Source organism: Phytophthora sojae (genome assembly GCF_000149755.1).
Source record: "Phytophthora sojae unplaced genomic scaffold PHYSOscaffold_12, whole genome shotgun sequence".
NCBI classification, from domain to species: Eukaryota; Oomycota; class Peronosporomycetes; order Peronosporales; family Peronosporaceae; genus Phytophthora; species Phytophthora sojae.
Genome location: NW_009258126.1, coordinates 1,027,237 through 1,052,584, shown reverse-complemented (window position 1 = coordinate 1,052,584; position 25,348 = coordinate 1,027,237). Strand labels below are relative to the sequence as shown.

Sequence of the window (25,348 nt, the reverse complement as noted above, 5' to 3'; positions counted from 1 at the left end):
ACAGGTCACGATTCGAGCCAGAGAGCGACTAGCTGGCGTCATCGTCACGGCGTGTACTAGTATGTACAATTGATCTGGTGTGACCTTCCACAGATTACCCATCCATGTCTGGGGGCGGACGACAAAGCCGTGCTTCAACCATGTACCATACACAATAAACACACATTTAGCGTGTACCAGACACGATAGGATAACTTATACCAACGAGCGTGTCTGATGGAACGTATACAAAGCTCAAAACGCAGTGTCCTATCATGGCCACTTATGCTCTAGACAACGCTTCATCAACGTATTCACACATATGAAAGCAGAACAAAGTATGCAATACAAAACTAGAGTATCCATGAAGGTAGTATTGTATTATAGTAGGCTTTGTTGCTGGCGCCCAGGACGGTACTTGCATCGCTACTCCCGTTGTATCGACAATCCTGCGGCTGCGGTACTACCGGACGTGCTCAGGTGCGTTATCCGCCTGTCGGTTTATCAATGGAAGGAACAAACACGATATGCTAAGAATAATAGCGCGTCCATACAGCATAAACGGCACGCACCTTTGTTACTTTTTTGCCGTACGTGGAGGTTCGTCGTGTACTGGGTTAGCATGATGGCCCTCGCACTAACTTCAGCAGTCATCGACACCATCGCGTTTGCAGTCATCGACACCATCGCGATTGAGAAGCAACTGTACACCGCTACAAGCATAACATCATTAGAACCGTAGCACATGATACAGCACAAACAATGTTGCTCACACATTTGCCTCATACGGCAGCTGTGGTTGGTACCCAGGTGGTAGGTACACTTGTATGTCCAGCTTCTTGAGCTCGCCTGGCGAATGCGCTTGGAATTCAGGGACCTGCGGGGAAGCGGTGAGATTCTCGAATGAGCGAGAAATGTGTGGTGGGCTGAAGCACCTGCAGTCTCAAACACTGATCTGTGCTTCCCATCACTACCTATATCAAACGCACGACTCGTGCACGGCATCGCGGGAAAGATGAGGTATAAGCCTAGTCCTTATTGACTGCAAGTTTGTATGTGGGCATACAAAAACAAAGTATAATTCACTTAACATGTCTGGTACACGTTAAGGTTTTTGCCTAATCGTGTCTCATACAGGCGCTCGCGTTGCGGGGGTTAAGACGGTTCCAGGATCGGCGCCTTACGTGATCCTATTGGAACTTGACGCCGATATGTACGCTGGAAAGACAATCCCAATATCGATAGCCTATTAAAGATGCGACTAAAAATGAGATGAAAAAGTGGGAGCAACTCCTTCTCTGATTAGGCGATACCAGTTTTCATAATCTCGAAGAAAGATGCGGTTTTCAGACGAAAATGTGAATTTTGCCGGCTCTGCAAGTGGCTTCGGCCAGGTTAATCCGTACGGCCACTGCCCGCGATGACCCATTCGGTGTATCGCTACGTTTGTAGATCTTTTTTCATATACGAAACGGATCTTTTCTTTGAACAGTCAGTAGCTATCTGAGTTATCATACCCAACGCCTTAATAAATAGGTGGGGAAAATTGGTGGCAAGTATCAGGATGATCGCCTTTTAATCAACATCGCGCCGTCATGTTGCTATCATATTAGAGAGACGCCGGATCGAGTTTTGAAAGTGCAATGTCAGTTCCACATTTCATGCCTGCTTCAAGTACAGCTGCTGCCGGGGAATCTTTATCCACCCCAATTCAAGGCGCAGCCCTTTAAGCCGATCATCATATTCTGCTTCCCCATCAAGCGGTTTCTTAAAATCACTGGGTAGAGCAACGTTTCAGGTACACGGATTAGATTCGTGCAGCTACAGTTGTTTGAGAAAGTCAACAGCTTCACTTTTGCTGTAGTTACGTGTGTTGTTTGTCCAGTCGAGTTGTCAGCCTTACAAATGTGAGCAGTCTCCAGCGCCAGCACTACTTTATCGAAAAGTGCATCGAACTTCCGCAGGTCCATCGCAGAGTTTGTGCAGCCGCGCCGAGAGCCATCAAAAGCACACTGCCAAACTACACAACAATCCACATGCGAGGGTATTCGTTAAAAGTCATCGTCCCTAGTCCAATCAACGGAGCCATATCGTTATATGCTGACGGCTGGTAGAAACCAGCCGTTGCTTCAGAGTGACCATCATCGCAGTCACCTCAGCGATCTGCCCCTGCATGGATATTGTCGAGTTGTTGCTGGTAGTGTATCCATTTCGCGGACCGCTGTCGCCATAGTGTCTTGACGACTAGTGCTGGTACGAGTTGATGCTTCAGTTGTGCGGTAGGTAAGGTGTCGTAGTAAGGTATCGCTAGCACCCATTGTCACCGTGGTTGTTTTTACAGATGCCGCAGTATATACCGGATCGTCTTTGGTGGTTGCTGTTACCGCCCTGGTGGTTGCTTCTCCATTCTTCGAATCGCTGCCGGGGCTGTTCTTCTCTCAATTTTGGGCAGTTTGCCCGTAACAACTAGCTCTTGCGTTCAATCAGTTCGAACTTTGCTTCGTGCGCAGGAAGGTCACAGTCAAGGGAGATGCGATGCCGCTTCGTCCACCAGTCAGGGTCCCGCCTGCCACGTCAAGTGGACGATGCTAACGTCACGCATCGCTTTATTCTGAGCGTTTTCCAAAAATTTGCCACTTTCATTTAGACACACAATTCGCGGATGACTCTCGCACACTGGGGGCTTTTTTTCTTTCGGAGTTTGATCAGCTCGCCTATTATAATGAGGAAATCTCGAGTGTCCAGAGACAGAGCCTTGTCGTGACGGGTGATTTGCGCTTGGCCTCAGCTTTTCCCGGAAACAATGGTGTTAAAGAATCACAGGTCTTCGTCAAGCAGCTAAACATGGGCGTCTTCGGTCAAGACCCATGATCAAGCATTTTTTATTATTATCCCATGGACATGTAGATCTCCTGCAGGTACAAAAACCCAGCGCAGCCATGCTTTTCCGTTTCCTCTGCGGAGTGCTGGAATCTTCTTGTTATATTCGTTCGGTTTCCTTGATCTTCGTGAAAATAAAAGCTCACCGGCCATGTTGGGCTGTAGTTGACCTGGGCAAGTACCGCTGCTTTTACGGAGCTATTCATGCTATTTCTTTAATCCTGCAAAATGCACCGTGTAAGGTATCGGACATTTGTAATGGTAGTGATAGATTCATAACTGGGTTAGCTAGCCTACCATTGGTAGGTCTGTACTTGAATTTTAGCCTATGTCTTGCGTGTGTCGGCACTTGTTGTGTAGGAACAGCACGATCTGTTGAATTAGCTTGTTATGGCTGAAGTAGTTGCTCACAGTAGCTACGATATATGGTATGTACGTGGTGAGCAGCGCGGGTGTACCATTAAAGCGTCCGTACGCCTCACTCGTAGTGGGCGAATAGCGTCAGCACCTTGCGTGTGGTTAGGCGTGCATTCAGGTGGTGTTATTGCAGGTAATGTGGCACCACATACAGGTCGGCCCAGTCGAGTGTCTTAGCACTGTATGTACAAGTAGCTCATGTGCGTGCGTGTAGTCAGCTTTACATTATCTGGCTATCCGACCAGCATCCAAGGACGAACATCCGAAGGCCGTATGTAGTTTCAGTCTTGCCATGGTACCCTCATACCGACGTTTTTGGGTGGAACCATCACGCCTCTCAGGACAGCATACCCCTTGCTCTGTTTTCATAGTTAGATAGTCAAACTTAGTCGTCTCGACATCTCGTCATGAACGCTGCATTTGGCACATGGATGTTATGATTTCTTTTATTGAGTTTTCTTTAATGTTATTTTATATTAAAAGGAGAAGTTGCACCACAGCCATTTTTTTCCTTTTATTGCGGGGTTACAAATATTACTCGTTTTAAGTCTTTCTTTCACGCTGGAACTCAGTAAAACTAGCTTCACCATCGCGTGATAAGACTGCCTCGAAAAGCTAACGCAAAAGTCCTTACGTCTAACAGGTCATTCGAGTACCCTTCGTCCTGTATCGCCATCTTCTGGTAGATGTAGACTGTTCATGGCCCATAATAAAAGAAAATAAAGAAGTTTTCTTCTTTTAATGCCCACGAAAAAGGGAGATTTTCACTTCAAAAAAATCGTTCTTTTAAACATCCATTCGAGCCTAAGTCTTGCCAAATTTTGGCAAGAAAAGGATTGTTTCGGGATGGCGTGCCTGCGGAACGCCCAAGCGCGCTGGAGAAGATGTGGAGTATGGATGCCTGATCGCAGTTGCCATCAACAGGCCAGAGGTACGCAGCACTCAGTCCGGCCACCGACCTAGTCTAACAAAGGGAGACCGTGAAGTGCCCCGGTGAATGTATCCCGGAAAGGCGTCCCCAAATATTTCGAACCCTCCGCAGTCCAAGCCTCAAGCTACCCAAGCACATTAAGCCGCTGCTACGAAGTCACTAAAGTTAGCGACCAAGGTGCCAGTTCCGAGTGGGACTTGGTGTCACTATGGAGAGCGAGCCAGTCTGGTTCCGATATGGCTGCAGTGCAGCCGATCGCAAGGTCAGGCACCCGAGTCCCTACGACATCAAGAGATGTGTGTGCGCCGCGGCGCGACGCCCGGGTATACTGAGACCAACAGAACCCGAACACGCGTATACAGATAATAGCAGAGGCGACCGCGTAAAGATCCAGCGGCCCTCAAAGTAACAAGATCATACGAAGAAGAAGAGTGACATACAAAGAGAAAAAGAGATACCCAAAGAGATTACACTGTTTTTACCTTATGCGTTCTGCCAAGAGCCTCACTGCGGAGCTGACGCTTAGCAGAGTTATAAATTCCTACGGACTGTAAGGCCCATTCCTAACCGGACCAAGTGCCTGCCACGCGAGCCATAGGTGTAGGCTCTTCACGCGGATGAATCTTCGGTCTGGAACGGTTTGTGCCACGCCATACTGCCGTATATTTCAACACGAAGTAAGTTTTGTCAGACCGTCGGCTTGGTCCGTGTTGGCACGTTTCGCAGGTAGTTACTGGATGTGGGTCAACAGGGATGAATCCGATGCTGGCGTTCTCACTTTTGAATTACTGCGGTTTTGCGAAGCATGGACGCTGAGGACGAAGCCGCTCTTACTGACAAGGTCGCTGATGAGAGGGCTGCTGGTGCGGCTTCGACACCGCCACCTCTTGTCCGGTGGACGATCAAGAAACCTGGGACTACGCCACCTCCAACTTCAGATGACTACACTACCTGGACCGTCGAGCAGCTTCGGAAAGAATGCACGAGTCGTAACTCCGCGTCAGTTGCAAGACTTCAGCTGAAGAACGCATCAAACGTCTCGTGGCCTTCGAAGAGTACCAGCTCAGCCTAATCGCGGAGGTGGTGGACTCGGTGGCGTCGCCCGAGAGCAGCGCTGGCCCTCTCTCCAAGCACTGTTGTGTCCGGATGCTGATCATGCTGTTTTCCGACGAGTATTTGTTCCGACGAGTACGTCACCGAATTCGCGAAACGGGGGGCAGAGTTACTCCACAGCAGCTCGACGCAGTGGAGACGAACGCAAAATCGGCTTTCTGGCGAAAGTTTACGTCGGACTTCAATACAAACCGCACGGACTTCAACAGCCTTCACAGTGCTGACGGACGCCTCGCCGGATTGAATCCCTCGAAGATCGTGAAGCACACCCGGCTGCAGTTATTCGACGCTTGGAAGGCAATCCCCCTGAAAGACCATCGTGCCCTCGTTAACCTCATCAAGTTTGGAGAGCACGATTCCGACTTTTTTGGGGAATTTCTCGGGTTCACTTGGCGTGTTCTACCTACGCGAGTGTCTGGAACTCAAACACGACGTGATTAGCTTCGTGGAGGGTGGAATGCTGCCGGAAGACCAATTTGATTCGCTCAAGCGCGCTAGCACCGTGGAGCTGCAGTCACCTCACTCCAAGAAGATGACACAAGAAATGCTGTCGACTGTGAAAGTCATCGCGGACAAACTGCTAGACGACACGGCTTCGTCTGTCGACGATTGTTATTCTGTTCTCGTAGATTAGATCACCACTTGTATGACTAGAGCCTTCCTTGAGCTATGCTACATACAATACTAGCAGTATCACATACGAAGTTCTCGGTCTAATGCAGCTCTACGTACGTTGTCATCGGGCCGGACAGTGTTACCTAATCTAGCTGCAATCCCGTTCCGCAGTAGCTCTGACTCCGTACGGCGCTTAGCGTCGAGCTGCGTTGAATCATAACGGCAAAAAGCCGCCACATCCCGTGCAGATACTGTCATGTCTCCGCAAACGGCTGGAATAGCATCTTCGACACCGGTACCCGAACTACTTGCTCCCACCTTAGCGACAGCAGCAGACAAATCTTCGTCCAGTTCGATGTCTGCACCCCCATCTTGACCCAGACGCTCGTTGATACACCAATGGTGGAGTATGCACGCAACATGAATCACCTTGCCCATATGCTTCATACCAACACGCAGTGGACTCTTGAAAATGCGCCACTTATTCACCAACAATCCGAACGCCATTTCCACACGAATGCGAAGCTGGCTCAGGAGAAAATTTGAGCTGTCTCTGCTGGCGATAGTCGTATGGGGTCTTCTCAATGGTGTAAGCAGCGTGTTGCTGTTCGAATAGGCATTATCCCCGACGAGATGCAAACCCTTCGGAAACGTATCAGCAAGTTGGGACAACTTCCAGTGAAGATACGCAATATAATCCCCCATACCCCCAGGAGAAGAGCTGGAAATTGCGGTAAATCTGCAGTGATAATCAACACGCGGTCGCACATTGATGCCGTATCGCGGGTAGTGACCGGAAAAGAACGACGCCACTATTCGTACTTCACGCCGGCGAGGAACTTGAATAGGGCATAGCCAGCCGTCTATGGCACCCACACAGCCACGCATGATGCCGTCATTGCTAAGTCTAGCAAACTCCCGTGCTGAATGGCGCTGTTCCTGCTCCGAAATCGGAAAGCGGAGCTACAACTCTTCATGGTCTTGAATAGCGTCCATAACAGCGTGAACATCGGCATAGACCGCAGATGTGCTAACGCCAGAGAGCATTCGAACCGGGTGGTACGAATAGCCCACCAACCACAAGCACATCTGCACCTTGTTCACGGGCAATATTGGGTCAACACCAGTACGCCGCCGGGATTGTATCGCGTCCACTTGCAGGCTCGGCGCTAGCAAGCACACCAGCCGATCAAAGCTCGGGAAAGACATCCTGTAGTATTGTCGAAATTGGCCTTCGTTCAAGAGTAGCTGCGAGTGATACATCCAGTCTAGCCTTCTTCTCCCCAAGCACGACCCACGCTCATCGAACCAGATGTAGTAGGTCACTACATGCAACACAGAAGCGCCAAAGCTTCTTCGGTCCTGTTCATCTTGGCGGGAAAAGTGTCAATGACGCGTGCGAAATATATCGACACGCGTGGTAAAATACACGTCCTGGTACATGGCACTTGCTTTTGCCATGGGATTTGCGAGTGCCACCGATGGCAGTAAATGGTCTACCCCTACGGTGAAAGTAACCAATTATAAACGAGCCTGGCACAAATGGCAGGCACATTGTCCGGTTAGGAATGGGCCTAAGACTGGTATCGAGGGCTCAAGTACCAAATATGTTGATCAAAGCCGAGTTAAACAAGATTTAATGCACAGTGAACTGACTCGGCCGGGGCTGTGCGTACAAGGACGTGTTAGGGAACGCGAACGGGTACGCGGCGCTAGCGTTTGGGGTAAGCAAAACAAAAGGCGTTCAGGGACACCCAGAAGCTGGTGAAGCACGGTATCATATCGGCATTGTCCATGGACCTTGAAGAATAATGAATTAAGACTAAGACTATGATTGCTCAAATGGGGAGGTATCTGGTAGATATGTATGATGGCAAGACAACCGCAGCGACCCGCACTAATCAAGAAAAAAATCTCTTCAACAAACTCCAAAATGTGAAGCGTAAGTCGAACTGGTACACGTAAGCACAATGTTCCCGCTCGGCGTCCAGGTTACTGTTACCACGCTGGCCTGAGAGGCCAGATTTTCATCAACATGATGATGCGGGCATTTGACTATCGTCGTGGGTTGGTTGGAATTGGTGCGAGATAGCACAACACTCCCGACAAGCTGACGGATCAAAAGCTTCGAATGGGCAAGTACAACTGTGTTGTCGCTTGAACAAGAACGGTCAGCGCAAGGATCGTGGTGATCAACACCTACGCCAGATGCAGTGAGCATGCTCCAATCGCCTGTAGTGCCGAGCATATGGCAACCGAGCGATCTACCGCTACCGCAGCAGCGAAGAAGCCCGACACGCAGTAAGGGCACTGCTTTAACGGCCACAAGCTAGAACAATTGAAGAAATACTACTTGAAGAAGATCCCCAGTCCTCTCCCACATTTTAAAAACGCAAGGGACCTACACGCGATGGGCTCGACGTTCAGTGGACGAGAACCATACACTACATCAACCGTGCTACGACGACCACAGTATAGGCTTAGAAATTAGTGTCCGTAGCACAACTCGCGGAAAGCTGCTGTGAGCGATCAAATAAACGCTATTCCGTGCATCTACCATAATACTGGGAGGACAGCTTTTGCTGACTGAACAGCCTAACCAATTTTATTTCAGCGGCTGGAAGCCCCCCCCCCCCAACTTCAATTGGTAAATTTCGGCTGAGTCCATACTTCACAGATTATGGCAATTGTAACATCTCGAAGTTTGTATATATTGTGGCTGGTTCTATTTCCAGAATCTTGACCGTGTCCATGGTGTACATCACACACAGTAGTGAACAGTTTTTGAATCTAGGAAATTTACTCGTAAAATCAGAAAAAAATAGCAGGGACCAACTGTGAATTTTATCGTTAGCAGACGTCTGAACTTATGCGTCTCCGTCAGCGTCGGCTTGACGCGCGATACAGCTCGTCGAAGCCACCCCTGTTTTAGGTAGCGGCATAACGAAGCAGGAAGAATCCCGCAAGCGGTGGCCAGCGACCGTAGGGTTTGCCGCTCAACTAGCGGAACACCAGCCAGCAGAGCAGCAACCTCTTCCTTCGTCCGGTTGGTCGGCTTCGGGGGCTTGGGGCTGCGCGGTGGATCCAGCAGCGCCGCCACGTTGGTGCGGTCCTTCCACAACGACCATGCCGTCCGAGGCTTGATAGGGTACCTATCAACAGCGACCGCAACCGCTGCTGAAGCACCAGTGCCACGGGCGGCCAGGTCGACCTGAAAGAGCGCCACGGCGACTTTTGTCTGGGGTGGGAGGTCGCTTGCTCCGGGCGGGCGACCCATGTAGACTGGAGGCTTCTGCGGTCGGAGTCGAAAGCTTGAATGGTGCACAGCAATTTAGAGATCGATGAGCTCCGATTAAGCAGAGATTATTTTGGCTAATCAAAATGTAAGTGTGGACCACACTAAATATTTTCTGGCGATCTACTGCATTTTCATGTGGAACTGAGAAGTAAACGTTCTAGACACTATGTTGCAGGGAGTTTGTTTTTCTGCGACAATGTCGCCAACGTTTACATGGCCATATACTATCTATCAGTCGTGAAGGCGGATTTCGTGCACGGATTTAACAATAAAATTCGCAGCGACATCGCTCGGCCACAATAGCGTGCAGGCTGTAGTCAAACATGGTGACCCGATCGTTCGCGATGCGTTTTACGTACCCAACAGCAAGAACCTGATATTGCACTTGCATCGTCACGAGCGAAATATCGTCCGGAACGCTACCCGGTGCCGATATGCTAAGGATGTCCTGCGCATGACATTGAGCATACTTTTCGCAATTGCGGTTTCAAGAACGAGAAGGTATTGTGAAAAGCACTTGGAATGTATATTCGGATTGTAAATCGGCTGTTTTAGTGCCTTATTTTGAGCCGGGGACCCTTATTTATATCATCATATCCGTTATTTATAGTTGAGCACTCGTATTTATAGTCGGAGCATCGCGTCAAAGCTATTTTAGAGTCGGAATCGATTTGTTCTCTAAACAGGCTAAAATGTGAGCTCCATCCTCGGCATTCCGAGGAAGGCCGCACAAAAACTTTACCAAGAGAGCAGCAATGCAAGCGCTGGCCAAGATCTCAGTCAATATCGGAGGAATCAACAGGACGAGCACAACTAGCGTTCGTGTTGAGGATGCGGAGTTTCGTTTCGATCCAGAGCGCAGCTTTGATGATCTCTTTGCGAGAGCTGAAGAGCGCATCGAAGCCGCGCTAACTGCGCCTTGATACTAACCTCTACGCTAAGCCAAGTGAAGGTGCCACTCAGCAGGGCTGGGTGGCTTTATCTGAGCCAAATTGGACTGCCGTTGTGGCCACGGTCCGAACCAATTTCCAGCGCCGGCGCAAGGACACAGGGCCGCTCTGCATGGAGCTCTTCGCATTTACTGTCAGGGAAATCAGGCAGGCGACGCGCACCACGAAACCGTAATCAACGGGCAGCGGAATACATTGACGAGCTCCTTGCAGAGCGGCCGGATCTTCAAGTTGGTGTCATCGCTCGTACGCACTGGGAGATGCGCGCCAGCCAGTAGGCACCGCCGTTTCCGTTCCCGAGACGGCCACGTTTCGACAGATGCAACACCGGGACGCCGTTGGTGCTGCGAACCTTCCCGCGGATCGTGACGAGGCGGTTTTCGAAACCATTTCTGGCCGCATCAACGGCTCGACCGAGCTGCAGCTCACGGTTAACGTGAAGGGCCTACGCGCCATAAACGGCCTGCCAAGCCACAACACAATGGGTAGCAGGATGTTCTCAGCGTTTGTCCCGCCACCAGAACCCGAGGAAGACAGACCACCAAGACGACTAGGAATCGAGAGATTACAGTCATTTTTTATTGCATTTGTTCGGTTCTACAGCTTTCGTTCCCTTGCTTCGCTCGGGGATTGCGATTCATCGGCTGTACAATTTCAAGGCCCCACAGCAAACGAAACTCAAGAACTTGACAACTAGACTACGTGGTGGTCTTGAACCCCCTCAGATCCGTGGTGTACTTTTTATTAGGAAAGTTGCAACTTGGAGTCCTGAGCATATGACCGTTCAGTCATTTAAGCGCACAGATTTACTTAGGTCTTGAATGTACGTTGTTCGTTATGTGCGACCTGACGTAGCACAAACTGATCCGAATGCTAAGTGTATTTCAACCATGATATACTAAAAATATTACAGGTCATCCCAGAGAGTTTAAACACGGCAAATACGGTGGCGATATGATAGAATTTAAGACGCAACATTGTCATTCTATTAAGACTTATATTTTTGCTTGAGATTAATGGTCAAAGACTAGAACAGTATATTTGGTCTAAGTACTAGAAAGACCACCTGTGGGAGCGATTCTTTATGGGTCAACCGCTGCGCAGTCAAATTTGGGTCAACGTTTTTGGGTCAAAATTGTTCCATTTTTGACCATGTTTGACCCATAGCCGTTGGACATGTTTATATAGTACTTATACCTCCCATAATCTATATATATTAAAATAATAATAATAATTGTTTATACAGATATGTGTATAAGTATCAACTGTTTTGCAGTAAAATTTTAGTATACCCATAGGGGTGCGCCTAGATAGACAGGTGTCTATCAGGTGGTGTGGGTTCAAATCCCACACCTGTAAAGGAGCTCGATTCTTGAGGTAAGTGTCGTGTGGAAATCCTCCGTCAGATCTGAGACATAACGAAGGATTTGGGTCGTCCGTCACACTCTCACTTAGTGAGAGTGAGTCTCCTATGGATCAGGCTGACTGGATTCTCTCGAGTAATAACCCACCGTGAGAATTTGGTCATTAAGTCGTTTGGTAGACGGTAAATGGGCTCATTCCCTGGCCACAAACGTTCTCGGTTGGCTAGAGCGATCTACTTTGTTAAAATTTGGGGCAATATTGTAGTATACTGAGACCAAGTCAAATTTTATAATAGTACAAAATGTAGTCCTAAATTTTTAGACAGGTGTATTATCTGAATTTAGAGGTTGCAGAATCTGTTGATTACACTAAATTCAAATATGCAGAATCTGTGGCTCCTAATATTCGGGTGACAGAGACCTAATTGAATCACAATCCGAGTCAGAGTCATCAGAGTCCGATTGGTTGACTTACAGTTCGGAGTCAGAGTCAACCTCCAATTCGGAGTCAGACTCGAAGCCTGGAGTGCGTTGGGGGGGCGGCATGATTGAGGACACGGGCTCTGCGGTTGGAGATGTCATCCAACAGGCGCACGTTCTCGCGACTTTGCTCCTCGATGACACTGATGAAGCGCGTGATGTCTGGGTGCCCACCATTGAACACCGATTTTAGTGTGCGGTTATAGCGTTCAAGCGGGTTGTTGGTCCGTTTTACGATGTCTTCGCTCACGCTGTTAATGTTCCACCACTCCGGCTTGAACTTGTTGATCCAGATTTTCTTGAAGAACTTCCAGAACTTCTTCCAGTTGGGCCTGGAGTAACCAATATCCCTGGTTTCACAGTCGCGCTTGATCATTGATCAGACATCATGGACGCCTCGAAGGGTAATATCCATACGTCGGATAATTGTCAGGCGGTCAATGCAGCCCTCCCGCATGGCCAAGTCCACTTCATCTTTCGTGATCTTCAACTTCAACATCTTTCGGTCGGTAACAGCAGGGGCCGGTCCAGTCGGGGTCGACGGAAACCAGATACACAAGCGGGCTCGTGCTCTCCATCCTCCACAGCGCCACGGCCACTCACGTAGAGTTTTTCCTTGCAATTTGTTCGGCGGTAGGCGCTGCATCGATAGTGCCTGGTGTCGGTTCGTGGGCGTACGAGTAGCCACCATAATGGATAGTCCCTGAACCAGAATTGGCGACGGCGAGGCCAGTAGAGTGGGCATCTTCAGTTGGCGGCGCGACTTCAAGTTGGGTAACATCACTCTCTTCGTGTTCCGAGCCCGAGGATTGGCTGAGCAGTAGGACCGTCTCGGTGTCGCTGAGCTCGGATCCATCGGACAGGAGCGAGTTCGACATCGATTCGTCGGAGATGTAGCCTGAGGCCATGGTGCGTGGGTGTCGTGGGAGCGGGAAGGGGGGGGGGGCTTGGTGCTTACAACTTGAAAGATTTCAAAATGACTGTTACGATCTGGTTGGAGCAACCACTACTATTGACGACATAGCACCCGCGATGAGACAACAAACGCTGCGGTTAATTGTGTCACTGACGAGATAGCGATGCTCGACACTACGGTCTTACAAACTAACAACCTAACAACAGTGTATCATGCACATGCCAAACGCCTAACACACACGCCACTAACTAACAAATACAATATGAAAACTTCAATCAAAACATAATTGATCAACAAATATGTAACAACGCCAGAGCTTCAACCACACACAAAATTTTCCAACAAATACACAACAACTTCAAACTTCAACCGCACACGACGACAACCGAATACAAATATCTAGCAAGTACACAGCACTTATGCAATTACACAACACTAAATTTTACACAACATCCTCAACAATATATAATATTTAAAAAAAATACTTTCTCAATCTCATGGGGGTGATAATTTTTGACCCAAAGTTGACCACAAAAGCGTGTTGACCTCCGTTGTTCCATTTTTGACCCAAAAACAGCGTTAAAAAGCGTTGACCCAAATTTGACCTGCGCAGCAGTTGACCCATAAAAAAAGGTTATCCACCTGTGCCCTCATCTAAGAAAGGAGGCGTGCCCCAAACATAACGTATGTAGCTTTGTATGGCCGCTCATATTATCCACAAAGCCAGGAAATCGAATTTTCTTGGTATTGACGTTTGTATGGCATACAACTCTGTATAATGTTTTTATTGGGCGCACGCGCCTATTGAAAGATAGGGAGTATTGGACATTTAGTATGTAAGAGATAGAACAGTGTGATGCAATCGTTTCTTGTGTAAAGAATACCAAATAGACTTGATTTATGTATTTTTCCGTGTACGTTTGTTTGGGTGCTACAAAAGAAAATATGCAAATGTTTACGCAAATGACAAAAGGGGGCACGATGTACCCATTGATAGTTATCACGTTTAAAGCACATACGGATGGGTACATGATGTGCCCCTTGGTCGCTATATGTTAAGTGTACTGTAAACCTTCATCGGTTCAACGTTGCGTCTTTGATAGATTATTTTTCGGGTCGAATACGGGTATGCCATTGACTTGGAGTCTTGTGATTGTGTTATAGCCTATGTGAAGAGTCGGATATGCAGGCCCGACAACCACCGATCTCCACTAACTTCTTGTCCAATAGTTTGTTCCACAGGCGCCCTGCGTGCTTCAGCCCATGCAGGGCTTTCTCCAGCTCCAGCACCAGCTCGTCGTCACACCTGACGCCCAGCTGCCTCACCACCTCTTCCGAAATCACCATACGTTGTGAGAGGTGGATTAAGATAGCCAGTTTCTCCTCTTTACATAGTCGCTAGGTACGGCGTCGTGCTTGGAGTTCCCAGGTATCAGTGTGATGTCTACGTACGGCGTTCTTGAATGGTCATGCTGCCTCGTCTGTCTGGCCCAATCAAAACTATTTTGTGTCTGAATATTGACGATGACGTGATTTTATTGGAGATACTGACTTTAATTATAACATTATCAAGCATTTTAAAGATTTTTCGACAACATATCCGAGCTGTCCTATACGTTTTCCGGGTTTGTTGACTGGTTGAGTGGTTAAAATACCGATATTGCGGAGTTGAAGTGGGCAGCTTATTTTGTAAGATTTTGCTGTAATCCGTGGTAGTCATCCGTCCCTCGCTTTTGGTCGTTTCCGACGCCAATATTTGCCTGACGAAACCAGTTGGCTGGTGTATTGGCCATGCCTATCGTCAGCTTAACGCGGAGGTGTTTCTACCGGCAGCCTAGATGTCTCGGATGGAAATTTAATTCGACGCCATGACGGGCAGTCAATGATTATCGTGCATGGACCTCCTGTGGGAGTACTACCAGGTTAAATGGCATGAATCCGACATTCACTCTCGTAAAAGAAAACCAATATATATGCCACTCCACTCCACTAAAAAACAAAACACGTACAAAACATAACACAACGGTGAACTTATAAGAGGTTTCCATCATACCTAAAACATTGCAGTACCATCCTAGATTGCTCCAGCATCGTTAGCCTAATAAACACTTTAATACCAACAGCAACAATTTTAAATACGGCGTAATTATTGAGAATTCCTCCATTAAAGGGGTTCTAGCAGGACGCATGTGGCAATGTACCTACGACAGAGTGGTAACGTTCAAGATTTTCTTGTTAGCACGCAGAAATGCGTGCGCTTCAAAGTTACACGAAGCAAGCTGCCGCACTGCGGGGTCGGCACCCACGTGCACTCCAAAAATAGGCGCTCGCACGTGTTGGACGTCGATAGCACTATTGCCTCCAGAGTGGCGTATGCTGTACGCTCTCCCTTGCGAGGCTTCGCCCAGCCACCCAACCGGATGGCACGTGGTTGCACCTCAGCTTGTGTGCACTCCAGCCGCTTCAGCGCCGCTGCCTCCGACGCAGATTGGCTTTCATCATCGGCTAATTTCACGAGACTGTTTTCAACTGCGGTGGAGTGCACAATATTAGACGTATTAGTCCATAATCGGGTAGGCATCCACAACAGAGTCAAAGTGAAGGTATACTCGCTCATGGTCATCGATTCGCACAGCCACCGCTTTCACACATTGTCGAACTTCCGCAGGTACTGCAGCACGTCCCCTAGCTGCTTGTGTTCGCTACTGTTTCGAAAATCGTATTCCACATCAGAATTTAGTCTTCCAGATCTATCGAACGGTCCTCTTCACGACGTCACGTTCCAAATAACGGGGTAGGAGGATGTTGGTATAACCCCTATATTCCCATTGTTTTTCATACTTATCACTGGCCTTTACCAAATGTCAATCAAATAACTTGGGGTACCCAAAACGGAATTAGGGTGTTCAATGGTGTCTGGAACTGTAAGAAAAAGCTTTCGCAATTCGATGTCAGATATTTGGCAGACAGTGGTTGGTTGGCGGAAAACGGCTTGGGAGGAGGCTGGAGGCCTTAGTACGGCGGGTTAGCTGGTATCGGGTTATTGTGCGCGGGCTGTGATAAAACCCGGTCGACGAAGATGATGCGGGGCTCATGGTCGGGATGATGATTTTGCCAGCTTCCGGGATGATCCACATTTCTCCTCTGATCCGGAACGAAGTAAATGTAGCGGATCTATGCGGTGAAGACGCGGATCAACGGCAGAGGCTTTTGTTAAATAAGAACGTAGTTTTCCACATTTGCCTAGTCTTATAACGATCTTGAAGGTCATGCCCAAGTCCGACAATTTCGTTTGGAATCCGTTCCGGCTTTTCCAAGTCGGCAGACTGCGCCTCTACCTCAAAACTCACTTTGAGACCCCGTGTCGTGCAAGCTGGAACCGATGCTTCTTTGCTCGAGTGGGGGCGTCCTTGCTCCGGCCACAAATACGGTCGCTATAACTTCCTTATAACAGACAAATTGGCCGGCGTGCATTACGTAGAACGCTGTTGTCTTCGTGGGCGAGACCGTAAAACACCCCCTCGATGAATGGGACATTCTAGTCACTGTGAGCACAGGTTCGTTGTATCGCGAGAAGATGGCGGCCTTTTTCTTCTTCGGCGTAGAACTTAATGATAATGCCGTGCATACGCTCATCTGATATACCTCGTTTTGGATCAATCGCGGGCAGGCGAACTTCAACTTTTGGGACATGTTGATCAACTTTAAGTTAAAAACTGCCATCTTAGTTTTGGAACACTAAGATACATAGTGGTATGAATTGAGGCGAAAACATAGTTGTAGTGCATTCTTATCGCTATTGTTAGATTGTTATTGTGGTATATAGTACCCGATGATTCGACGGTCGCGATCGCCGTTGTGGGGGGGGTCTGGGCAGACGGGGTGGGGACGTCGAATGGTGAAAGTGGATCTTGATACTCGTGCAGATGGCTGAGGCACTTGTGGTGGGCATCCTTTTGCTATAGCCCCTTGTCCTGCATAACAAACGGCGAACCAACATCTTCTGGCGGCGTGTCATGTTGCCATGAGTGGAAAACGCTTCTTGTGCTTGGGGCAAGTCTTGGAGCGGCGCTATTTTCCCAAAATGATGTTCAGTACAATATAAAGTTTGAAAAATGATTAATTTACAAAGTCAACCGAAGGATCAACTTCAAAATCGAAATAGCATACTTCGTCGCTTAAAATGTTGGCACAAAAGTTGGCCTATCCCGCGTTTGATCCCAAAATTAAACTTCGATACTTGTGCTCATCATACTGAGTGGTGATTACGCTTGTCCTTAATGTGTAGTTATCAGCACTTAAGGCATCCATTGCGGTGTCATACTGCGTGTCTTGATCGCCGCTGCTACCCACCGTGCCGTCATACCAAGTGCAATATTCATCTCCTCACAGTGCAAGACGTCTTGCAACACCCCTGGCATCTCCATCTTGGCTTTGTAGTCTTCTTCCTTTCGTCGCAGATAGGTCAATAGTTTGTTTAAGTTTGACGCGCCGAACGTGATGGTCTTGAAGTCGATGATAGCTAATAAAACAAAAAAGTGGAGCGAGCGTCAAAACCCGTAGCTTTCTCTAGTAGCGCTTGTGAATATGTGTTTTGAAATTTCAGTGCGTGTGAAATCTTTCGATAAAATATGTCACCACGCACTTGCGCTCATACCCTTCGCCTTGGCATAAATGCGCAAAATACCTGATGCCAGAATAAGACTACAATTGATACTTTAAACTGTAGTAGACATGATAACGAATCATTAAAGGCTGCACGATACGCGATAAGTGAACTTATACTAAAATGAATGAAGTGGCATGCCTTTAAACTTTCTCTCAGCTTCACTGAGTGCTGTGCACGACGGGCTAACAGCAGCATACGACCCGGGTTGTTCTGAAGTGACGAAGTTATCTTTTGGCATGCGTTTTCCTTGCGCTGAACGGTAGCTTAGATGGTTAAGTTGCCTCACAAAACCCCATCGTGTTATCTGTGTTATACTATCTGATAATGTCCATTGCAACTATTCAATGATGACCTTCCAGGAGGTAGGTAGCTAGTAGGCATAGTTCAGTCGATCCCGCGATTGATGATTCGGCAAGGATCATCCCGGTGCAGCGATCGCGCAGCGTGCACGCGCCACTGATGGCTCCGGCAAGGATTCGGACAAGGACTAAGCAGGGTGTAGCTCACTTGAATTCAATATACCTCGTTTGTTATGCGTGCTTTCAGATCTTCATCTGCCTAAGTTCAACAAGCGTTTCAGTTGAATACGCCGTCTTAGGCTGGTCATTGCGCCGTCTCTATCACCAAAAGACACGATAGTCTTCATATTATGTCCCTAAGAGGCACATTTCGACGTCAATACAAGATAAGAGCATCGGGGTAGAGCTAGGGATAGGGTATCGCCCCGACTTTGAAAAAATTCACGTTACTAAAAATGTTGAGCTCATTATACTAGCCCATCGCTGAGATACAATTTAACCGTGTTTTGGCGTACACATAACAGGTGAGGTGGATTGTAAATTCAGCTTTGGAACGACCGATCTAACTCCCGAGAAAGTACAGGAATAAAATTTGGCGGGTCTCGCCCAGATTTTATTGGATCCCAGACTGATCGATGGCCTTTTTCTAATGGATTTTTACGAATAGTGGCCGGTCTTGGATTTATTAGTAGCCTCCTAGTTGTGAACGGCTTAGACAGGGGATATACTATTCGTAAGAGGGCTGCTAGTTGTTAGCAATATCGACGCCACTCGGTTTTACCGGGTATCATGCATCTTCATCCCCGCTACAACTGAAACCCCCATCCGGCGAGTACGCCACAGTGTCAGAACAACATGAGCTCGTTTGAGGCTCATATAGGCCCAGGCTTTCATTGCTGCTCTAAGATCGGTATTTTATTTCTAGAAGACTCTTGAAAACTACTAGTGGGTGGTCTTATAATAGTAAAGGGTATTCTATCGTAAGAATCCGTTAGTGACTTTTCTAACCAGATTTGGGATTTGGACCGTCCAAAACGCGCCTCTAGGATAAGACATGTCTAGTTATCAAAGCCTAAAGCTTACTCGTGGAATCTCTATCTCTATCGCAGTCGCTGCTCAAGTCGCTCGTGATATTGCGGATATGCACTATGCTATATCGGCGGCTGAGGTTGGGCTTACCAACGCATGGTGCTTGAAAGGCTAGGATGAGCTTCCCCCAACTCAGCGAGTTTGCTACCTACTTTACGTCGGTGTGGATGAACTTGAATTTTCATCGCTGACAGGCCTTCCACACCCCGCGCGGTTTTGCTGCTTCAAACAACAGTTTAATCGCACTATCAAGCGAGATTACACACTGCGTGCTCGCCTAATAATGGGCACGCTCATTGACCAGCCACTATTCTGCGTGAAAACGGGGGGAGCTCGGGGCCGCCCAGTTGCCACTGAGATTCAACCGCGTCCGGATATGGTTCGACGCGTACGAAAGCTAAGCTTGGTCGGGAGAAAACGCCTATCAGACACTCTATCGAATTTATTATTGGCGCTGCGCAGCTGCCCGCGGTCTCAGCAAAGGTGCACGTAGTGTTAGACACGCTCGAGTGCGTCTACGACCCGCAGGATCGACGCACAAAGGAAGCGCTGTCAGTGATAGTATGCCTTTCTGCCCAAAGGCGAGGATAGAGGCGGCAGGCAAGCTGGCAACGGGTTGCCGATCCGTTGGCATGTTGGCGTCAGTATCCAGACGTGCTGCTACCGCGTGTTCCTTAACGTCGGCTGCTGTATCCATATCATGTACGGGCTGTTCATGCGGGAGCTTGGCCTCTTTGGTCGCGCACGCCTGGTCTACCGCGGCCGTAACCGAGCTCGCCGCAAGAGTAGCGAGCAACAAACTACTGGACAACCTGCAAACAATTGTAGCGCACTCTGGTTAGTGTAAGAGCAATAGCTTGTAAGAAGCTAGCCGACATAATTCATAGCATTACTTACACTGCATGTTTGTGCGGTCCCCACCCACCCACCCAATGAGAACAGAAATCTGGAACGTGGAAGTAGCACATGAAATTCACGAGGTCGTTGTCCACGCCGAGTACTCAGTCCACAGCGTTTCACTGAGCTTTTCCCGCGTCAGCTATGACATAGCTAACTGAGAGCTGCTTGTTCGTCACCAGTGTATACATTCGCCTGTACATAGCTAGCGCCTCCGCAAAATGATGCTCAGTTTTCTGGGAGAGAATGAAGAACGCCACTAGCTGAAAGGAGCTCATACAGTCGGAGATGGCCACAAACATGACCGGATACTCCACCTGGCTTAGCTTGTAGGTGGCATCCAGGTAGAGCACATAGGTTGCCGGATCGCGGTCTAGTCGGTATAGCAGCAGTTTTGTGCTTTGCAAACTATTTGAAATCTTGGCCTGTCATTCGTAGACGTATCGAGCACGACGTATCCATAAATCGTACTCGAATACGGATTGCTGCAAATCATGGATGGTTAATCAGCACTCAGTAGTGCACATACACCATATCATGCATGACTTAGCACATCCAATACGGATTAGCTTCCTTTTGGCACTTTTAAAAAGTGCCATTTCCGAGCCAAAACACGATTTGAGCTGCTCGCATTCAAAGCCACTATTAGGACTCCGCGAAGGCTGGGATAGGAGGATTTTGGTACATGTATAAACCCTTTTTTATAATTTAATATTTTTTATTACTGTTCTTATTAGCTACGGTCATCTCCTGCGCCTGCTTCGCGGCCGCAGATATTAACCGGCAATGCTTTACAAATGTTTAAATTCGAACCTTGGATGAGATCTGTTTGCAGCTTATAGAAAATGCAAATGCTTACCTCTAGTGCTATTGTACAGCCCACCTCACTGCGTCCATCCGTACCCAGCTGATGTATTCGCAGTTCGTAAGAACTGTCGTTACGACCTGTTTGATATCAGATACCGGTATCGTCAGAATCATTGACTTGACTTTTGTATTGAAATTTAATATATTGAGTTTTGTATGCATTCGAATGACTTACTGTTGTATTGAGTCGATTTATCTAAGCATTTGTATGCGGATTGACTAGTGTTGGACACATAACTCAGGGGGTCCCCCTGAGGGGACAAAAAGCAAAGGTATAGAGCAGAAAGCCTTTATATGGTAGTATAGGCCATGATGTTCCCGATCCGAGCGGGCCGGTTCGCTTAATGCCATTTTAAAATTTGCTGAACAGGAGAACGGACATGAACTGGATGCTCACATAAGGGCAAGAAGGAGCAGCAACCTGCACTTGAGTCTTCAGGTACTCCCATTATTAAAAGCGAAACTTGGCCTTAACTTTCACTGGTTGTACTGTAGAATGCGGCGCGTTGGACGTGCTGGTGCTCTAGTGGTGTTTTCATATGCAGGCAGTAGCTAGATAAGGCACAACTACGTGTGCAGCACGAATGTCTTCGGCCACAATTGCTGCGGTATCGACAACTCCACTAGTAGCGTCTGATTTTTATGCTTGTCAGGGCATGTTCTAGGCATTCGCTGCTGGAATAGATCAAGACTCTGTATCACGATCTCAAGGACGCCCCAAAAGACAAAGTCACGCTGGACGGGTCTACCAGCACGTGCATAAAGACGCCTGACAGCAAGATATTCTACTCGCTGCGAACTTCGATCCTGTGCAGGCACGTGACCGAACTCAAAGAACGCAAGACTACCTCGATATGTTCTAGTGTTAACGTAAGCTCTGAGAAGATATATTATTATTGCGACTGGTGCGCCGCAAGTGAGTCGCGCCCAAGTCGCTTGTGACTTTTTTCATTTGGAAAATAAAGAAATCTAGTTGCCCCACATGGTTGTTGGTGTGATGATCATTTAACTACATCTCGGTTACGACAATTGAATGCGCATTGAACAGCTCGATATAACGTCGAGTTCACTTGCGTCACCTCGTAAGCTTACAGCGAGGAAACCATGCTTACACAAACGTTCTAATCCAAAGTGTGCGGCCAGTGACTCCGATAAAGTCAGCATTACTACAATTCGGATCAAGACTGGTTGCGAAAGCTCTAATAGAAATTAATAGCGCAAAACGGATTTATGTCTACGCGCCAAAAAGCACTAACCGAGTGGTGGACAAGTGCTGCGTGGATTTCCGGTCGGGAAACATGTCTGCACCTGGTCGAGTTAAAGTTTCCGTCATGCATTGTTATCACTAGCATTTTTAGCAAGAGAAGGACCGACGAAACATCCAGGTGCAATATGTATTTGGGTGTGCTTAGCAACAAGTAGAACTTAAAAGCTCATCCGAGGGGAACTTGCAACGGGGGTCTTTTTTTTAGATTCGCGTCTTGATGATCAAGTTGATCGAATTTCACTCGAACAGGATTTTAGAATACGCTAACATCTTTACAGTCTTCTACGTAGCTTTGTGAGGAGAGCGTGCTAACGACAATTTTCAGTTTGAAGAAGTATTAATGCAATTAGCCTTACCTTAGGTACTTAGGTACTTCGGTGTAAGGATGAGTACATATAGTCGCTTTACTGAGGCGAGCACTAAAAAAACGCCACAACTAGGGTAGACGCAACTAATACACCACAATTAACCTTTCTTACGAACTGCGACCCTCCCCCCCCCCCGGGACCCACGGGCTTGACCCGGGGCCCGGGTAATCAGTGTACTGAATCATACCAGTGTTGTCGGTAGCACACCGGTTCGATCTGCCCACGCATATAAACCTTTTGGAGGGCCCGGAGCCGTACCGATTTCATGAAAATATACCGGTTAGATGTCAAGACGGGTCATCTTTTGACTTGACGTACCACGGATATAATCCTATTAGGGGGAGTCACAGTTGAGATGACGAGTAATCCTTGTTACAGATTAATGACTTCTCGATAAGCATCCAAAGTTCTGACTATGGAGCTAAGAAAGACGTAAGGTATGGGTGACGTCCAAGCTTAAGGTGCCGGAAGCGCTGGGTGGCGCTTGAAGAGCTCCCTCAGCGTTTGTGAAGAAAGCGGGCCTTCATATAGCAAACAACCGAGGATGGGCCGTGACAAAACGGTGCAGGCTTGACGAAGCTGGGAACCCGTGCAACACTCTTGGAGCCGCTGGCAGGTAGCATCTTCGGAAGAACGGAGTAAAGAACGGAAATGGGCGCTGAAAATTGCATACACGCGATAGATAGCCGTGGATGCTTGGAGTGGAGGATGACCCTCGAATTGATGCTTGTTGCGTGCAGTCCAGATAACATGAATCGCGCTACTTTTGAGGATCATCCAGAGAATTGATAGTTCGTGGCCATGAAGATGAGCCCGCGCGGGCTAAGTCGGCACAGTCGGGAGCCACACGTGGTCCCAGGAAATAGTGTTGATGAGTGCACTCCAGTCGTTGGTGACCCCTTACCACAAGGGGGTAGCGTGATGGCAGTCGAAAAACAAGTGGCGTTCAGTCTCAACTGACGCACACCAAGGATATCCGCAATTCAACGCGTCGGAAGATAAACGTTGTAAAAACAGAAGCGCGAACGTGTTGGAAGGAGTTTCCAAGTGAGGCGAAATTGAAGGTCAGCGTACACCGGAAGGACAACGCGTCTGAGATCTTTGAGTGAGTGAATGGCGCGAACCAGTGTATCGTGAACCGCGCCTGCGCGATGGTGCTCAATGGGGTGGTCCCTCATTGCCACTGTCGCGATGCCCAGCATTCGGCGTAAATCACGCTTCGTCAAGCAGGGAAATCTGTTAATCGAACCGGTATGCACAAGTCCAACCGGCGCAACCATATCCGTGACGCGAGCGGGGCCGAACGGAACCTCACCAGGGCCGACGACCGCTGTGACGAGCACACTCAAATCTTGATAGAGTAGTTGGAGTTGCCGCACACGTATTCGCAGGTGCCACTCGGGAAGGATCAACAAGAAACGACTGAGAAACTCTGGGCCTGTAGGCCACGTCTTGGAAACAAAACTCCATCAGGTACCGACAACCCGTAGCTGATGAAAAAGCAAGCCGAAAATCTCTCGATCGTCCTGCCTCACGCAGTAGTGAACCCCATTTGCCTGGTTGCCACTCGAGTTGAAGTTAGGGATGGGCACTGTGCCACACATTGGCGTGCAGTAAAGCTGTTTGGAGAGAGCCGTCGTTGCCCTGCACTGTTGACCGGAGGTGAGACAGGGATGCGTAAATGTACCAGGAGCTTTGCCACCACGTCGGAATCTCCTTAAACGGTAATACTTGTAGCCGCCGCGAGAATGGGCATCCGAGGAAGTCAAATGGCGAAAGTTGTAGTTCACGTGGGAGTATAGTATCCAGAACAGCGGTACTAGTCCCTTTCCAAAGTTCGACCGGCGACATCCAATAAAGCTGCTGAAGTAAGAGCACTCGCTGAGTCGAAATCGTAGTCGTAAGCATAGGAATCTGCAGCCCACCGCTGGTAAAGGGCACATGGCAGATACTAGGCTTTGCTAGCTTGATGAACCGCCGGCCGACCTCTCCTCGTCGCGTGAGGAGGTATTGCTCGACTAACGCTTGAAGCCGCCGAATCATGGCCACTGAGAGATCGAACTGCGGCGTAAAGTGCCACAATACAGAAAGCACCATTGCGTTCAAAATCAGAAGCCGCCCCCGATACGTACGCGCTCGGGTGCCCCATCGAGACAATCGAGCGCAGACCTTAGCCTCCAGAGAGCCACAGACCGCGTCAGCATCAACCCCTGGCCCCACGGGTATACCAAGGTAGTTCACGGAGTCCGACGTCCCGACACCAAACGGTGTGTTTTGCGCTAGAATTGCGACACCATGGAAGACGACTAATTGAGACTTATCCAGGTTCAGAAGCGCTCCTGAGCCTGCGCAGTACAGCTTCGCCACCTCCACTGCTCCTGAAGAGTATTAGGGGGAGTCGAACATTGCCAAAAACGTGATCAAGTTTTGAGCTTGGCCGTGCTCACAATCTCGACAGCATTTGCTTACTTCTCTGGTCCACGATAATATGCGCGTAAGATTTTATGTATTGTACACAAAAGTTTTTATTAGCTTAAAATATGAATTTCCGTCACCACCGAATAATGGCCAAATCCTCTTGTCACATTGCTAATTTCCAGCCAACGATCTAACCAATTCGCGATCAATGCGCACACCAGGAGACAAGGACGTGCCCGCGAGCGTTCGCGTAGGCGTCGCTCTGTTCATCGCGACTAAGTCGAGAGAGGAGAGAGCACATAGGGGGGGGGCATCAAAGCTGCGGCGAAGGTGTTCAAGATCTCGCGACGGAAGGTATCTGAGATCTGGAGCCAGCGCACCGAACCCGCCGCGCTAGTGGCTCCGCGCAAGCCGCGAGCCCGCGGGCAGACTAAGCTCTCAGCCGAGGAGGTGGCTGGGCGCATCCAGGATGTCCCTATGAACGAACGGCAAACACTGCGTTGCCTATCAGAAGCTACGGGCATACCCCGC

At 48.5% G+C, this 25,348-nt stretch overlaps 5 protein-coding genes across 5 annotated transcripts; 1 reads left to right on the top strand and 4 right to left on the bottom strand.

The window, feature by feature from the left end:
• Positions 1–5,532: 5,532 nt before the first annotated feature.
• On the bottom strand, positions 5,533–7,378 carry PHYSODRAFT_319330 (hypothetical protein; the record flags this gene model as incomplete). The annotated part of the gene is made up of 5 exons (XM_009538768.1): positions 5,533–5,626; positions 5,728–5,761; positions 6,313–6,898; positions 6,935–7,024; positions 7,367–7,378. The coding sequence occupies 5 exons, from the start codon at positions 7,376–7,378 to the stop codon at positions 5,533–5,535; spliced, it is 816 nt and encodes a 271-aa protein (XP_009537063.1).
• A 3,067-nt stretch (positions 7,379–10,445) lies between these two features.
• PHYSODRAFT_462569 (hypothetical protein) lies at positions 10,446–10,709 on the top strand (the record flags this gene model as incomplete). The annotated part of the gene is made up of 1 exon (XM_009538767.1): positions 10,446–10,709. A coding segment is annotated over one exon (264 nt), but the record flags the coding sequence as incomplete, so codon positions are not given.
• A 3,434-nt stretch (positions 10,710–14,143) lies between these two features.
• PHYSODRAFT_374854 (hypothetical protein) lies at positions 14,144–14,332 on the bottom strand (the record flags this gene model as incomplete). Its single annotated transcript, XM_009538766.1, has 1 exon — positions 14,144–14,332. A coding segment is annotated over one exon (189 nt), but the record flags the coding sequence as incomplete, so codon positions are not given.
• Positions 14,333–19,445: 5,113 nt separating this feature from the next.
• Positions 19,446–19,968, bottom strand: PHYSODRAFT_306662 (hypothetical protein; the record flags this gene model as incomplete). Its single annotated transcript, XM_009538765.1, has 2 exons — positions 19,446–19,812; positions 19,898–19,968. The coding sequence occupies 2 exons, from the start codon at positions 19,966–19,968 to the stop codon at positions 19,446–19,448; spliced, it is 438 nt and encodes a 145-aa protein (XP_009537060.1).
• A 48-nt stretch (positions 19,969–20,016) lies between these two features.
• Positions 20,017–20,301, bottom strand: PHYSODRAFT_528083 (hypothetical protein; the record flags this gene model as incomplete). Its single annotated transcript, XM_009538764.1, has 1 exon — positions 20,017–20,301. A coding segment is annotated over one exon (285 nt), but the record flags the coding sequence as incomplete, so codon positions are not given.
• Positions 20,302–25,348: the final 5,047 nt, after the last annotated feature.